The sequence below is a fragment of the Daucus carota genome, chromosome 5 (genome assembly GCF_001625215.2).
Source record: "Daucus carota subsp. sativus chromosome 5, DH1 v3.0, whole genome shotgun sequence".
NCBI classification, from domain to species: Eukaryota; Viridiplantae; Streptophyta; class Magnoliopsida; order Apiales; family Apiaceae; genus Daucus; species Daucus carota.
In genome coordinates this window covers 31,720,403-31,737,606 of record NC_030385.2, presented here as the reverse complement: position 1 = coordinate 31,737,606, position 17,204 = coordinate 31,720,403, and the positions used below count along the sequence as shown (strand labels likewise).

Below are 17,204 nucleotides of genomic sequence, written 5' to 3'. Positions count from 1 at the left end.
AAAAAAAAAAAAAAAAAAAAAAAGGGGGTTAGGTTATTTCATATATTTCTTCATCAGAGTATGCCAAATTGTCTATGTCTTGAGAGTTTAAATAAATTATTCTTGTCTACCTTATAATTACGAAATTGTGAAATTCTCTAGTCTCTGTCTTAATATGTTAATCACACACATTATTTCACAAGCACATTATTGAGCTATGGATTTTATGACAAACTCTGATTTATTGATGAATATTCTGAAAATTGTGTCTTTAGTCTGAGGTATTTGGAATTTACTCTATTTAATGTAATTCTCAGAGTTTAAAATTTGAAGAAATTAATCTTGATTTTCTAAACTCTTATACATTACAGGAGTTCAAATATTCAGAGAATATGAAAGGAGTATTTCAAACGGGTGTATTGTTAGTGGGCTTACATGAAAAACATTTTAATAGGAGAACGTGTAATCAGCATTTATAACTGCACCGTTTTACTGCGCTCATAATGATTACTTTCTTTTCTCCATGCCACTAACTCTCATCCACAAGTTAAAATCTGACAGGTGTCCGAGTGAACAAAAGAGCCATGCGTGTACAACTACACAAAATCTGAAGGGTTTATCACATCAGATTTTAATTCTTATCATTCACTTATACACTTATTCACTCATACTCTTCCACATACTCTCTCAACAAACCCTTGCTCTCTTCTCTCTAATATTCACATTTTCTCACAAACACTTCCTCAAACACCTTCTTTCTTAAACTCTGTTCTAATGGCCACTACAACATTCATCTTTGCAGGTGTGGAATTTGTTCCTAATAACTATGCAGCCATCCTTGACACTGCTGAGGCCCCAAGAGATTATCATCCCTTTCAGCGATTCTTGGCACAGAGTGTCATCGGTACAGCTCTCACAGCTCCTGCAAGACTTTCAGGAAGCCAAATCATCAGCCTTTGGAGGTCGGGTACATATGACAATGGTGGTACAGATGGATCACCATCAATTGTGTTTTCCTATGACGGGGAGCAGTATGCAGTAACTCCAGCAACAGTTCGTCAGGCGCTCAACTTGCCAGAACAACCTGCATACATTACAAATGGAGATGCCAATCTCAGAACAATGATGCTTGAATTGGGGTACTACGAATCTCTGGATAAATTGGGTCAGTTGAAGCGTCCATGGCTCAATAAGGAGTGGAGCTTTTTCTTCGATTGCATAACCAGAGCTTTCCAGAAGAAATCTACAAACTGGGATGCTATCCCAATGGACATGCTCCAAATCGGGTATTCTCTGATCTATTCTACTGCGTTTGATTTTGGTAGATTAGTTCTTAGAAATATTGGTGAAAGAATGCTTGAGAACAGAAAAGTCATTTATTTCTCAAGATTTTGTCAATTGTTGTTTAATGCCACTGTTGGAGAAGTGGATTTTGATGCTGCAGATGAGATCAAGCCTTTTAAACTTCATAAAAGGGCTTTTAAGGATCTCATATCTAAAGATGAGAAGAGACCAGTTCTCAGGCCTCTGCAAATCCCAGCTCCATTCAGAGCAAGGCTGAATCTTCCTCAGGAACCACAACCACAGCCTCAACAACCTCAACCACAACATCCAACCTCTCCCACAGTCACCAGAAAACACAGATCATCAACTACAAAACCATCCAAATCAACAAAGTCTGATGACCAACCCTCTACACCAAAAACCAGAACCTCTGTTGGTACACAAGTCCTACAGACAAAGTCTGATAAACCAACAAACTCTGAAGCTCCAAACTCTGATGTCCAAATAAACTCTGAAGCTGCTTCTCCTCCAAAGCAGAAGAAAAGAAGAAGACTTGTTGCAGCATATGAGTATGATGATCTAGAAACTGCACAAGTTGCAAACTCTGAACCTACTCCAACAACAGTCTCTGAACCTGTTCACACCAGTCCTCAGAAGACAGCCAGATTCAAAAGAAGGGCACACAAGCCACAGAGGGCCAAGATTCCAGAATCTGAAATTACTGATTTCACTATCCAAGAAGAGCAAGCACCATCAAGCTCAATTCCTGATGATCCTTCTCAAGCTCTGATGGTGGAACCCATTCAAGCTGTTCCTCTGATATCTCCTACAGTATCTCCTACAACATCTCCTAAAGCAACTCCTACAGCATCTGCAGTAGATAAAGAAATAGAGTGTGATGCACAAGCTACATCTGAAGCTGGAGCAACTCAGTCTGATTGTCAAACTCCACTATCTGATCATGGTCAAATTCCTCAATCTCCAATGAAAATTCCAGAGGATGCCATTGTTCATGATACAGCTCCAGAGAACTACAGGTCTGATGTAGTTGATGAAACTGACCAAGTAGCTGTGGAAGCTTTACAAACTCTTGCTCAGACTGGTGAAGAGCCCATCAAGTCACAGTCTGAAGATAAAGGAAAATCTGCTCAGGAAAATGTAGAGAAAGTTGCTGATCCTGTTCCTGAAGATGAAAAAGCAAACTCTGATACTGAGGATGATACCAGTTCAGACTCTGACAAGGATGACAATACTGAAATCCCTTTGACACAACAGAAATGGGAGTCTACTAGCCAGTTCAATGCAAGGCTACAAACTCTGAATACAGCCTCTGAGCCACTCCCAAGGGATCTTCAGGTTGATCCACCAAATGAAGTCTGGGACAAACTCTGGTTGAGTCACCAGCACTCCTTGGAAACACCTAAAGCTGAAGAGTTCTTAGCTATGGCAGAGAAGAAAATTACAAACTCTGATGTTATGTCAAGCCTCAAGGGCACAATTCTATATCTGAAGACATTTCATCCTGCTCATGACCAGACATCTAAGTCTATAGATAGTCTAAGAACAGAGGTGGCAACAGTCAAGGAGACAAATGAACTGGAAAGGAAAAGAACCATCAATCCTATGAAAGAAAGTGTACAGAAGCTGGTCACTACAAATGAATCTCTTAACCAAAGGATGACCTTGATTGAATCCAATCAAGAAAAGATGTCCAAACAGCTTGAAGCTATCCAAACTTCACTTTCTCTGATCACATCTATTCTGATTCCTGATGAGGATGATGTCAAAAAGGGGGAGAGAGTAGCTCAAGTCAAATGCAAGTCTACTACTCAACCTCTGAAAAGGAAGAAAAAGGATGATGATGATGATGCTGATGATTTCACAAAGCACAAGAGATTTCAAGCAGGAACTGGTGGAAGAGTTTTAAACTCTGATAGTCAGAAACAATCCAAGCAAAGCACAAAGTCTGGTCCAACTCACAATATCACATCTGGATCTAAGCAAAGACCAGTGACTGGATCAGACAAACCCATGACTGATGAAGAACTTGCTAGATTGATTTTTGAACAAGAAAATCCAGAAGCAAATTTGGATTTGGAGTTGATTGCTGCAGAAGAAGAAGAACTAAAGAAAGAACATGCTGAAGCAGTAAAGTCAGGAAAAATCCAAAAGCCTGCAAAGTCAACTACCAAGCCAAAAGAAAAGGGAATACTGATCAAAGAAGCTACTGTTGCTGATCAGAGTTTACCAATTAAGAAGGTATACTCTAAAGATGAATACACCTCCAAGGGTAAAAGCAAAGTAGATGAACATCTGGAGAAAGGATGGGAAAAGAAGAAGTCTACAACCTCTGACAAGGATCAAGTTGTGAAGGAAAAGAAAACAGAAGCTGCAATCTCTGACAAAGCTCATGTTGCAGAACCTCAAAAAGAAAGATTGACCTCTGACACAGCTCAAGTCAATAAGGAAGCAAAGAAAGACACAGTCTCTGACAAAGCTCAAGCTGTGTACAAACCAACAATTACACCACTGGCTGGATTTGCAAAGCCTACTCTGATGACTGAAATAAGTTTTGAAAAAGGCTCAATTAAACCATTTTCTCATCAAAAGGCAGGAAGAGATAAAGGAGGGCTGGGATCCAAGTATGAAAAGTTTGATCAGAGTATAGGATCAAGACCAGATGACCCCTCATCTCTCTGTGCTCCCAAGACTGGAGTATTGCAAGACAAAATGGACAAACTTGATTCAGTCCAGTTGGTAAAGAATGACAGAGGAGATAATATACTTATCTACTTCATGTCTGATGGAACAGTGTTTAGAGTGCTTGAAGCAGATCTATATGCTAAACACTGGGAAGAATTGAGATATGTATCATACATATTTCAAGTGAAGAACAAGTCAGGACAACACATTTCCAACCTGCTGAAAGATCAAATTAAAAGGAAGATGGGGATTACAGGAAACAAAAATGCTGGACCTTTCATTCCTAAATATCTCAATCATAAAGGACAGCTGGTGGAGATGAAGAAAAATTCAGCAAAGATTGAAACAATAGGTGGAATTAGAACTCTTGCATTTAATGAAGAGTCTAATAAAGCTTACAATATCAGGCTGGATAGAGACTTGAAGAAAAACAAGATTTATGATCTCAGAGCTGCAATTTATCAAACTGGAGTTTCAGATCCAGAGTTGAGAGAGATCAAGAGACAAATGATTACAGTACTTGAAGATGCTGAAAAAGAACTCCTCAGAGAGTATCTAAAGACAGCAAATGGTGTCTATGCAGCTAAGGAGTAAAGTATCTGTAAGTTTTAAAAGTTTTCTGTTATATAGTTAAACTCTGTTGCATCTGACTTAAATGTTTTGACATCATCAATTATCTGTTAACTTGCACATAATTTATTTATGCACAAGTTGGGGGAGATTGTTAGATATAATTGATGATTACTGATGTTCTTAAGGTTTGTTTTAGAACAGGAATCATCAGAGTTTAAACTGGAAGCTGATCAGAGTTTAGCAAAGTCTGACAGAGTTTAGCAAAGTCTGACAGAGTTTAATAAAGTCTGATCAGAGTTTACATAGTCAAGGCTCGACAGAGTTTACACGTGGAAAGAGCTCAGAAGCGGATATACTTCAAGGAAGGATAGAAGCTGAGGAGTGATTTGCTGACTATGGAAACTAAACAGAAAACTGGAGCAATCTTTGATTGATAGAATTATTAGCTGATTTATAGGATATCAAATCAGAGATTGATTTTGTACCTGTGTCTATATAAACACAGATTAGGGTTACTCTAGATGAGTTGAGTTATCGAGTACATTATTAAGAACCCTAGCAGCTCTTAGTGATACAATATAAATCACTGAGAGAGTTTTTGTAATCTTAAAAGCTTTGTGAATATAAGAGTTTATTGATTCCAATTACTCATATTGTCTTACTGTTTTACAGATTGTGATCACTATATCATATTATATAGTGAATTAATAGGACCTAACAAACTATAACTCTGGGGTTTGGGCAGGGTCTAGAAACATAAATATTAGTTATATAACATGTTTACCTTAGCTATTACATTTAAAAATTGGTTTATGTACTTCTCCACCACTATTTTAATAGATGTTCAACAAAATATGTTAAAAAAATGTTGAACTCAAGTTATATATGTGTTGAACAAAAAAAGTTTGTAAGTTTGTATATTTGTACCAGAACCCTCCCCTATTTATATATACCCGTATATATATTAATAATATATATTCTTTTAAAAATCTGATACATTATTAAAAAAAGTTAGTTATTTTTAAAAAAAAACGGTATTAATAAATTGCAGATGTTAATAAAACTTGCAGTACACGTATAAAATATTTTTATTGTAATAATGTATAGTAAACAACAACAAATTACCTTTTCATTAGGATAAATCAAGCATCATGCATCCTCTTTCTCCATTACTCCTATAGTGTTTTAGTTGGATTTTGACTCGTAATCTTATTGTGTTTTTTTTAAGGATAATCCTATAGTGTTTTGGTTTGACTTAATTTTTATCTTTTTTTTTCCTTGTGAAAACTTAATTTTTATCTTAATTAATTTTTTATTTTCTTATTTTATACAACTATAATTTGTTGTTCAATATTTGTCTATAAAATAATAAATAAAATATTATTTTATTCATACCTATAACTCCAAACAGCAATTTAACAAAAAATTTACCAAACAGTTTGTTTTCAGCTTTTACTCAAACAGCATATTTGAAATCAAATTTACCAAACAGTCTCATCTTTTATAAACAACAATTTTTTAAACAGCACTTTTACTCACAGTAACAACAAATTTCAACAGCAATCCCAGACAGACACTAAGTCTAGTTTTCCTGCAAATATTTAGGTCCCTTTCAGACCTGTAAGCCGATCTAGAGCCTATTTGTCGTTGATGAAAGCCCAGGGGCTTTAATTCATTTTTCATCTCTGACAGGAAAATATTTATTTATTATAATTTTAAATAAGAAGTTGAAAACTTATGTAAAATTATAAGTCGGTACGTGGCAAAAAAAAATAAAAAAAAAAAAAATTATAAGTCGGTAGGATGTAATTTTTGAACGATTTATATTAATTTTTTTAGTTTTTTGATAAAAATCATTCTGATCATCAACAAATAATCTATCAAATTTATTATTATATTTTTAATAACTAATAAATCATTTATAATATAAAAGTATCCAATACTAACTTATCACATTAAGTCGATGTAAGTCGTTAGTTATCATATTAAGGGGCTGCTTGGTTGGTTTTATAAACTAAGCTTCTGGTCTATAATTGACGAGACAATGGTGACATAGATGAAGCAATAGACTTGACAATTGGGTACACAAAACGAACACAACATGAAAAATTTGGATTTGATTTTCAATATTCGGTATACGAACACGAAAAAAATTGTCGGCCTGTCAGGTCCGGTTTTTAATACGTGTACACGAACGATACGAAAGTAAACGAACTAAATAAGTAAATAAAAATTAAAAATATTTTATACTTATCTATTATATATTTTTTAATCAAATTAAGTTTATATGTCTAAATCTATTGTTTGTCACAAAAAAATGTAAAAATAATAGATTTATTGTGAAATTCGTGTACAACTGCATATTTCGTGTACATTGCATTCCGGACCGTTTGTGCTACACGGAAGGTACACGAAACTTTTCGTGTACTTACTTAACATGTTCAGTTCATTCGTGTTGACACGAAAAAATTCGGTTCATGCTGCAGAATTGGTACACGAAACCGACACAGTTCGAGTTCTGACTTAGGTGCTTGACACGAAAATACAAAAGTACACGACACGAACTGTTTGTCAGTCTACCAAGAAGAGGGAAACTGCAATGCATAAATGTGTCCGTTCTTGAAATAGACAATTAACTGTACTGTTTGCGCGAGAAATTTCATTTCCATCTCTTCAAGAAACGAGATCAGCACAAGGAACAACAGCACTCAGCAGTATGGCTAAACATATATAGAATGTATCACCTACTCGCCACAAATACTCACTTCTTTCGGGTTATGCAATCTTGGCAGTTGGCATATAACCCTACTCTGTGAAATAATAATCTATGATATTACTCTGTAAACTAGCATTTTTCCATGATATACAAAATCTGGAGGAGATATCAACCCGATAAATTTTGAGTACGACTCATTTAGTAATAATAGGAAAAAAGAAAACAGGAGATACTCTCTTGAAATAAGTTGCAATTTAGAATAAAGTGACCAAAGCTCAAAGTTGAACCTGGTCACTTGTCAGGCTGTATATTAGTTTTACCCAATTGTATACCCATGGGGTACATAGTAAATTAGTAATTTCAAACTTCCATAGTTAAGCATGTCAGAAACAAGTAAATGCCACTAATTGACCAATTATGCCTCCCAACCCCTTAACATGGTAGCACGAGCAACCCGATTCACACCAAGTGTGAATGCGCCCATCCGAAGGTCGCAGTTGTGTGTCTGGCACATGCTCTTCATATTAAGAAAAGCTCTTTTCATGTACCTCTTCAGTTCCTTATTCACCTGTTCCTCGGCCCATGCAAACCCTTGTATGTTCTGCAAAAACCAAATATATTGACAATGGTAACACAATTTTTTCTAAACTCTGCATATTCAATATTAACTTTCCCTCTCCTTAAAAAAATAAAATAAAAGATATTAACTTTCCCTCACAGTATCATTGATAAAAACAGATTATATCAAGATTAGCATTAGAAAGTATAATATGTGTGCTTAGATGGTGCTTGCTTATACTTGGTGTCTGAACGAGGGAAGTATGTTCTCAAATTATTATAATATCAATTTCCAAGAATCAAGATAGAGACTTGAGGGAGCAAAGAATCAAAAGTATAAGGTTTTTATGTAGTAAATGATTAAATGTTACCTGAACCCACTCAAAATAACTGACAGTCACGCCTCCAGCATTTGCATAGATATCTGGCAGGACTATAACTCCTTTCTTAGATAGAATCTGCAACATTAATCAATCTTTAAGAACATCTATGCCATTTTCAATCAAAAAGTACAGCGAAAATATATGTTGAATCCCACCTCATCAGCTTCAGGATCTGTGGGATGGTTTGCTGCTTCAATTATAAATTTTGCCCTCACATCACCTGCATTTTCTCTTTAATAAAGAGGACAAGAATTAGGTAACGAAATCGCAATGAAAAATTATTCATTCTGCTATGAATCAGATCATATAATAAAGACGGTCTACACGAACAATATTCAATTAAAACAGTTAAGCTCCAATGGAAACAATCTGGAGTAGGCACCGTTTGATTTCTTATACCAATACAATATAGAATGTATCATATACTTTCACATTTTTAGCGAGGACGACTGAACAAGGATTATCATCAGATAGCCCACTTTCTAGATATAGAAACATCGTACATTCTGTTTTCAATATATTAAACACAACATTAGCCATTTTCACTTGCTTATATCTTCTAACATTAATTGCTAAATCAGAAAAAGCAACTGGGTTTACACATTCTAATAACTGCATTTTCCTATAAATCAGAATTGTAAGTCTGCCATACTTCCTTTCCATGCATTTTGTTCCTTGCAAACGAGCGATACATATAAACATATGTAATATGTCAGGTAATTTTTTTTAGCTCAATACTGCATTGTTTGTTAACCAACATGAAACACACTCCTAAAAAATGTACACAGCATGCATCAGAGCTGCATTCAGAAATGCATCAACTGGAATCTGGTTCTCCTTTTTTGGTAATGTCAAAGATCTTTAAATTTGCCAGAAAATATAAAGTAAAGATAACTTTAGATAGATCCACGAAGTATCATAATATGCAACCCATTAAAAAAAGAATGCATGCCTTCTATATGGTTTACATTAAGCGAGAGTACCCACTATAGTCATTATAGCTTTGTGTAACGTTTACCTTGCTATATAACAATATTTTGGACAGCAGCAAAAGAATACCTGTTCAAAACACCACCCAATGCACATGGTATAAGAACATCACAGTCATGCACAAGCAAGTCCTCAGCATTCATCGCGTCCGCACCGCTGAAATTCTTTAAGCTCCCTGTTTCCTCTTTATGCCATTGCAATGCTGGTATATCAATCCCATCTGGGTTTGTGACTGCTCCAGTGATATCACTCACGGCGACAACCTTTCCAAATCTCTCATGAATGAGCCTTGCTGCCCATGATCCAACATTCCCGAAACCCTAAAGAAAATCAACACATTAAAGAGACATGTAATATATATGTGCATACACACTGCATATAGTTACTATTGAGGAAAAGGTACCTGAATAGCAAACTTTGTATCTTCAATGGACTTCCCATGTTCGGCTAATAAAGCTTGTGTTGCATAAACAACACCACGTCCGGTTGCTGCGTCCCTGCCCAATGAACCACCAAGATCCTAGAATGCCAAAACAAATGAAAAAGAATTAAATAGGTTATATATGTAAATACGATAATGGAGGATCACGTCTAAGACATCCAAACAAAAAATTCACATGGTCTGAATTGCTTTTAATACTTACTATAGGTTTCCCCGTCACAATAGCTGGTGAATGCCCATGAAATTTTGAGTACTCATCCAAAATCCAAGCCATGGTCTGTTCATATTCAAATACAAATACAGCAATTTTAATAAATTTGCATTTTTCATAAGTTTACAGGGAGGGGAAGCAAGGATTTAAACTGATGACCTTATCATGGACTGACGGAAGAGGGGATAGTCTTTGCAATTAAATTTTGATTTTTTGAATAATTAGCAAATTTTTTGGGATACTTAGCAATATATACGTGATAGTCCTGCTCTAGAGCCAAAATGCAAAACCTGAGCGTTGGTGCCCATATCTGGTGCAGGAACGTCAGTTTGAACGCCAATCAGATCATGAATTTTCTGAGTGAAGACACGCGTAAGACGTTCTAGCTCACTGTTACTTAAATCCCTAGGTGAGCATCCTATCCCACCCTTTGCACCACCATAAGGAATGTCTACGACAGCAGTTTTCCAAGTCATCAGTTGAGCCAGCGCATTCACTTCATCAGGATCAACCTTGAAAATTTCATCAAGGAGCATCTCATTAGAGCATTACACGCCGGTGATCAAAAAATAAATAAGTTTGACTGTAATGGGCAAAGATTCTGAAAAGCACCGATATAGTTACGCAAAGGTCATAGCAGAAATAAAATCCCAAAAGAACATTAATGACACTGACTAAAATTTCGCAACCAGAAACGAAAAAAAACAAAATCTTTCTTGCAATAACAGGATGTAATTGAATTTAAACACTTCACGGCGGCACAAATTAACTAACAATAACTCATACAAAAAATCATTTACACCACACTACACGGCACCCAAAATTTTCAGTACACGTCCTTTATGTTGCTAAAAAACAGATCAAATCTATCCAAACAATCAAGCAGTAGACTCATACAGTCATACCAGTTTTCCTTTTCCAAACAACACAATCAAGTTCTACTGCAATCCAATTGATAAAATAGTACTTCACAAGTCACTTATTGAGTACCAATTACAAAACAAACCATCAAATCACATTCGAGTATATACAATTAATAAACTAGTACTTCAGGACTCGAGAATTGAGTACCAGTGTACAAATTAAAGCATCAAATCACCAATGCATATAAACTAGATTTCCACAAACCCAAAACAGAGGGGCCCCTAAACCCCAAATATCATCGTCATCTACTCATCTTCATTCTTCAACACAAAATCAATCGAGATGAGATTTTTATTCATGGCACCAACAGCAAGTTACAAATCATGTCCAAATTAACATATAAAAAAAAAAAGTCATAATATCATAAAAACCATCTAATCATTCTATCAAGATCAGATTTTTATTCATGCCTACAAACAGCAAGTTACAAATTTTTAAGTAAGCACTTAAATACAAAATTACATATACCTCAGGGTGATATCGAATGCCCCCTTTCATGGGTCCACGAGCATTGTCATGCTGCACCCTAAACCCAACAAAAGACACTAGTTCTCCATCATCTTTTGGAATAGTACATTCAACCTGATCAAAACACAAAATCCCATTACAGAACAAAACACAAATAAAAAATAAATAAATGGGCTAGTTTAAAACAAGCCTTGATTTCTCTGAAGGGGATCAGCAGACTCTTCTCAAGCTTCGAATCCAAGTTGAGAATGCGAGATGCAAGGCGAAAATTCCGGTTGGTGGCGGCTAGAGCATTCATTTTCACGAGATTTGTATGTGAATCAACTACGAATTGTACGTATGTATATTCGGAGCTTTCAAGAAGCCCGGAAAGAAACACTTGTGTATGTGTATGCACGAAACACGAGGGTTTAATGTCTTATGTAAGACGGTGGTGACACTGTAATGACCAGACCGCACCAGAGCTAGATTTTTGGCAAGACTTGTATCAATGGACAGTAACTCAGTAAGTAGGGTCATCAACTAGATTTAACATAAACTATTTTTATCACATAGCAATGTCATCCGTAACTAAAAAGCCAACGTTAGTTGAATTGATCGAAAATCTAATTGACGAGTTACATAAAAGAAATTAATTAGAATTGTTCACCGATAATATTAAATATGTTATAATTTTAATGTTGATCAATAATTTCAAAAATAAGTTGTAAACATAGTGGGTGTTTGGCAACCCATTTTAAGCCGGACTTCTCGGCTTATAAGTTAGAAGCACTTATTCGTACCGTTTGTGTAAAAAGTCAAGAAGCACTTATAAAAAGCTAGGAATGCTAGTTTTTGTTTCAGGACTTCTACTTATTTCCCAAACACTTTAATCACTTATAAGTCTTATCTTGCTTCTAACTTCTACTCCACTTATTTATTTTAAGCAATAAGCACTTATTTTAAGCTCACCCAAACGGACTCATAATTTGCTTGTTGAGGTACCTTCTTTTAATAAAAAAGACTTCTATTTCATTTAACTTGATCTAACCGTGTAAAGAAGTTGAATTTTTTTTTAAAGTAAGTTTGAAAAATTGAAAAACTATGTGTCTGTCTGGTACCCAAACTTGTGGCTTATTTTGATAAAAAGTTGGCTTCTACTATTTTTCACCTGTCTGTGTAAAAAAACCAAAAGCACTTATAAAAAACTACTAATGCTAACTTTTGTCTCACGATTTCTACTTATTTTCCAAACAGTTTAATCATTTATAAGTCTTAATTTGTTTCTCAGTTCTAGTCCACTTCTTTACTTAAACAATAAGCACTTTTTTAAACTTACTCTAACGGCTCCTAGATTTCTTTACTAAGTTCTAGCTATTTTTTAACGATTTTTCTATGGTGTGCTCAAGGGTACACAATAATCATTAACATCCATGAGAATGCTAGCTTTTGATTGGTGGATGGATAATAAATGTAAATGGCATCCTGCATTCACATCAATTCCACCAATCAAAACAAGTCATTTTCATAAAATTTGGTGCTTATTGTGTGCCCTTGGGCACACATTAGAAAGACCGATTTTTTAATACTATTTTCTGGTTATACGAGCATTTTATTTTATTAGAAGAAAAGTTGTTTGATCCAGTTTTAGAGGGAGTAGTGATTTAACACTCCAACATGCCAGTTCTTTATATGTTGTATTCTTGGGACATATTGACGTGTCTCCTATATCTCTATTCCACTTTATTTTTTATTTTTTCAATAATATCCCACTTTTCATTAGTTACGAAAAGGTAGATATTGGGAAAGTATTTTATTAACAGGTTGTACTGCCGGACTTTTCTTCTATTCTTCACGTTCTCCAAACGCTCAAGGCGTTTCTTCAAGTTTGTACACTTTAATACACTCTACAACAGCTTGTATTGCTGGCTGTTCTTTTCGTGATGCTAGGTGCTGTAAAGACACCCGAAAACTATTAGTTAGAGCTCGTCCTTTAGACGAAGAATTCTGCATTTATACATCATATTGCAGCACTCTGCAAAGCTTGCTCTCGAAACCACTACATTACTATTGGTACAACAGGACAGCAGACACTGATATAGGATCCGAAAAACTAGCAATGAAGCATGTAATTTCAATACAATCAAAACAAACGGAAACAATCAGAGGTTCCTTAAAGAACAGAGCAGGAACCTTTACAACTGAACTCTAAAAAAAAGTTAATAATTATAAGACGGCATGTATTAATATCAAATTGATAAAGAGCCACAACAGATCGGGTTGATCAAGGTTTAAATTCGAAATACATACGACAGCTTGGAAGAGACTATGAGGATCCTCCACGATAGAAGCTGCACTGCTACGGCCTTTCCAGCATCAAGAAGGAAGGCTTTAGCAGGGGAATAATATGGAACATTCTTCCCACAAGTCAGACTTTGTAAATGAAGTGCAAGGCTTTAACCAATTGTCCAATTGCCACCTACTAATAAATTCTTCAATCATGCCTGTGCATAAGTATATGGCAGCTGCTTAGAACAGCTAGTGAACTAAAACACGTGAAACTATTGCAACTGTGACTCCGTAAGACCATTATTAGGCAACTTAAAAGAAAATTAAGATTACATAATACTAAGACGTGAAGGCGAAACAACAACAGGTGCTCCAAAATATAGACTAAAATATGTTCTCTGGTCACATCCTTAAAACTTTAAATGCAAGTTTTATCATAATTCTGTAACCTTGGCTCAAGACATAATGTTAGAATTGTAAGTGTCTTGTTTCCAACATAAAATCATAATACAATGCGCCAACGTTAGACTTTCTGCTCTGTCAGCAGCATCGGATACAGCAACTCCATTCCCAGCAATCAACCGCTGGAACCGCTCTTTCATGATGAATTGGATTGCCGTTGAACAGCTGTCCTCGAGTATAGGGTGATTAGTCAGGCAGAAATTAACCAAACAAACTCTTTTTTCTGATCGGCTTTCATGAGCTATGAGTTACCCAGTCTTACCCTACTATCCGTCTAGTCTTTACAGGACTGGTTAAAGCAAGAAGCCCTCTTTGCCTATGTCTAATGAGTTCTGCTTGGATTAGAAAGCTTCACAATCATGCTAGTGAAGGGGAAAAACTGCCTGTGTTAATCCTATCATCAACTCAAATTCTGATTCCTAATATCCATTAGTGCTAAGAAATTTTCTCTCACAATTCTCACCAAGTAAATCTTATATACTCTATCCTTTGCCAACTACTGAAGAATTTTTAGCCTTTTATGTTGCTGGTTCTGACTTCTGAGCCAAATATGCTATCTGAGTAGTCATCTAATATTAGCAATAAAATCGGTAAATTCCAGAATTGCTTAATTGTAAATAACTCAGTTATCTAGTCTTATATGACTGTGATAGATCAAAATATACCCCCTCCTTCCTTCACATACTGTAATAAGCTATATAAGGCAAGGTAACCTTACAGAAGTTGAAAGGGTACTGATGACATGAATAAACACATTTTTACATAATTTCTTCACAAGAAAAGATGACTTAATGGCAAAAAAGTACTACTACATATAACATAACAATTCTACTCAGTTCAGAACTAACCTCGTGACTGGAATGTTCTTTTAGTTATTTGGAGCTAGATGAGGCGAGTAATTATTCACATTTTCCGAACACAATTTTGAAACGAGGCACTAACAACTTTTTTCTCCCTTCACCCAAGTTTTTTGGCTTCGAATTAGAAATTAAGGACCTCGAAGTTGTTCCATAAACTGCAAAGATAAAATAATACAACAATATAAACACAACCATAAAATGCTTAATTTAAACGTACACTAAATATAAGCTGGACTAGAGAGGCATTGCAAAAATTCCAACTCCAACAAGAACCACTGATGCCCGTCATCTGGAATTCTGGATCCTTGCACATATGCTCATAGGCCTGAAACATGTTGTATTCAGAAAATCATTAATTAAATCTTTGCTTGATTGCAACTAGTAAAATGAAAAGAAACAACAGTGAAGCCTACAATGATGGTATACTAACAGATTCTGGCTAGACTCGAGTTCATCACAACAAAATGTCCAACTCTGAGAACGAGAAACATACAAATTTATGATTATTGAAGATTCCTTTTTAAACACAAGCACGCCTTATGGACAACATGTATCCATACCAATTATAGTTATGCTAATTTCTAATAAAATCACGGTCATTTCCCACACCTAGTGCCTCTTCTGCAAAACCTATAAGCGGTGTTCTTAAGTTGTTAGCTATTAGTAACTGTGTTTGTAAGTTGTAAGTTGCAAGCAGTCATGCAACCTTTACTTGGTTATGCCTGGTTCTCAAAATTTTCATTAAATAACACCTTACTAAACATCTCTCTGCGACAAAATTACACATATATAAATATATTTAAATTATAAAAATGCACCCTTTATTTTGTTAATGTAGTGTGACTTACATAATATAACAAAGGTGATATGCATCTGCACCTACAATGATACCAAACATGTATATGCTGATTAAGAAACCAGCATCAGGAGGAAAAATAACAAGAGATAGAAAGTAAGCGTTTATTTAGCTTCTCAATTAAATACTGCATCATACAAAACAGCATAAACAGTGTATATAGAGGAGAAGAAGCTGAGGATTACAAAAACAGAAACCAATGAGCAAGTGTACAAATTTAGGCCAGGGTGTTCATAAATTCACTAGCTAGATGTAAATCCAATTCCTAAACCTGTCTCCCGTTTTCGACTTGGCAGGGAGGCGGTACAGAAGGCCAAGAAGGTAACGGAACTCATAGATTCTGGAAAGGAAATCATGTCTAACGGAATTCCCTATCTTCGTCCAGATGAAAATGTACCCAAAAACTGAGACTGCATTCCAGGATTTTCGGCCAAGTAAAGATGCTTATGGGAAGCTCTAGAAAGCGCCAGTAACTCAAGATAGTTCTCTGATGCCAAGCATTTACCAGGAGATTGGAACAAATTTGGGAATAAACCACAAAAAAGGGATCTTCAACAAGGTCACGCGAGCAAATGTGGGTAACGCACATTTGAAAGTGATGATGCCAGCTAAGTCTATTCAGGAACACCGTTGTGTGTATCCATTGGTGGATCAAAAGAGCTAGCAGAGCCACTTCTCTGTTTCTTCAAGATGCTGACATCAGAACATTGATTCAGAACTCCTTGTAATTCGAGAACTTCATAACATCATCATAAATGGAAAGATCCAAGTATCCACCAAAATCTGGTTTTGTAATCCAATCACACACATATGCAGCACCAACATTTGCTTGTGTGACCATGCCGAAGATCTCCTTGTCCATGAATTCTTCCCAGATATGCTTCACTCTCACTCCTGGCTTTCACTAAACGCCAGGGATCAGAGAAGTATATTAAGTCACCGCCGCTTCCCATAGCTCCCCTTAAGCATCTTGTCAAGATCAAAAATCCTATTATCCGGTCCCTGTTTCAAGAACATCGTCGTCTGGACGAAGATAAGCAAGTTCACTAGTCCGGACTTCCTTTCCGGAATCCGTAAGTTCAATTACCATCTTAGCCTCATGCGCTGCCCTCCTGCCCACCGTAAACGGGAGACAGGTTTAGGAATCAACAATACACCTAGCTAAGAATCGATTACAAAGTATCTCAAAACATAAATCAAAATGAGCCTAACAAGTTGCTCAAAGGCTATTACAACATATCCTACTAACAAAGTGGCCTCTAGGACCACTTATTTTCATTACTCATCAACAACTAACAGATAGAGAAGGGCCTCGACTCGAGATCTAGAGGTGCAGAACACAGCCAAGACGGCTGTTTTTGACCTAACTCGTGAGATGAGTGTGGTTTCTTGTTTAGGTGAAGCATCAGTTGATCATTGATGTGTGTATTTATAGAACAAGTTAGGTTAAAAATATCAATTAGTTTTGGGCTTGTAACATTGCCCACGAATCATATCATACCAGGGAGGCGACCACACTGTACTAGT

At 35.9% G+C, this 17,204-nt stretch overlaps 2 protein-coding genes and 1 long non-coding RNA gene across 3 annotated transcripts; 1 reads left to right on the top strand and 2 right to left on the bottom strand.

The window, feature by feature from the left end:
- The first annotated feature begins 753 nt into the window (after positions 1-753).
- On the top strand, positions 754-5,218 carry LOC135152866 (uncharacterized). Its single transcript, XM_064093998.1, has 3 exons — positions 754-883; positions 1,847-2,570; positions 5,212-5,218. Exons 1-3 carry the CDS (start codon positions 754-756, stop codon positions 5,216-5,218), a joined length of 861 nt encoding a protein of 286 aa, XP_063950068.1.
- A 2,267-nt stretch (positions 5,219-7,485) lies between these two features.
- Positions 7,486-11,730, bottom strand: LOC108220861 (glutamate dehydrogenase 2). Its single transcript, XM_017394741.2, has 9 exons — positions 11,422-11,730; positions 11,232-11,345; positions 10,130-10,351; positions 9,831-9,905; positions 9,590-9,706; positions 9,256-9,506; positions 8,352-8,427; positions 8,185-8,271; positions 7,486-7,856 (listed from the first exon to the last, which is right to left on the bottom strand). Exons 1-9 carry the CDS (start codon positions 11,527-11,529, stop codon positions 7,671-7,673), a joined length of 1,236 nt encoding a protein of 411 aa, XP_017250230.1. The 5' UTR covers positions 11,530-11,730; the 3' UTR covers positions 7,486-7,670.
- Positions 11,731-13,324: 1,594 nt separating this feature from the next.
- LOC108220037 (uncharacterized) lies at positions 13,325-17,202 on the bottom strand. The gene is made up of 2 exons (XR_001806649.2): positions 14,810-17,202; positions 13,325-13,714 (listed from the first exon to the last, which is right to left on the bottom strand). It is a non-coding gene; the product is annotated as an uncharacterized LOC108220037 (long non-coding RNA).
- Positions 17,203-17,204: the final 2 nt, after the last annotated feature.

Coding starts and splice junctions, on each gene's coding strand:
- LOC135152866 (XM_064093998.1), top strand. CDS start 754: ATGGCCACTACAACATTCATCTTTGCAGGTGTGGAATTTGTTCCTAAT. Junction 884..1,846: donor CTTGGCACAGAGTGTCATCG/GTACAGCTCTCA, acceptor ATGATGATCTAG/AAACTGCACAAGTTGCAAAC.
- LOC108220861 (XM_017394741.2), bottom strand. CDS start 11,529: ATGAATGCTCTAGCCGCCACCAACCGGAATTTTCGCCTTGCATCTCGC. Junction 8,428..9,255: donor TTGGGTGGTGTTTTGAACAG/GTATTCTTTTGC, acceptor TCTTTATTAAAG/AGAAAATGCAGGTGATGTGA. Junction 7,857..8,184: donor GTTATTTTGAGTGGGTTCAG/GTAACATTTAAT, acceptor TGGTTTTTGCAG/AACATACAAGGGTTTGCATG.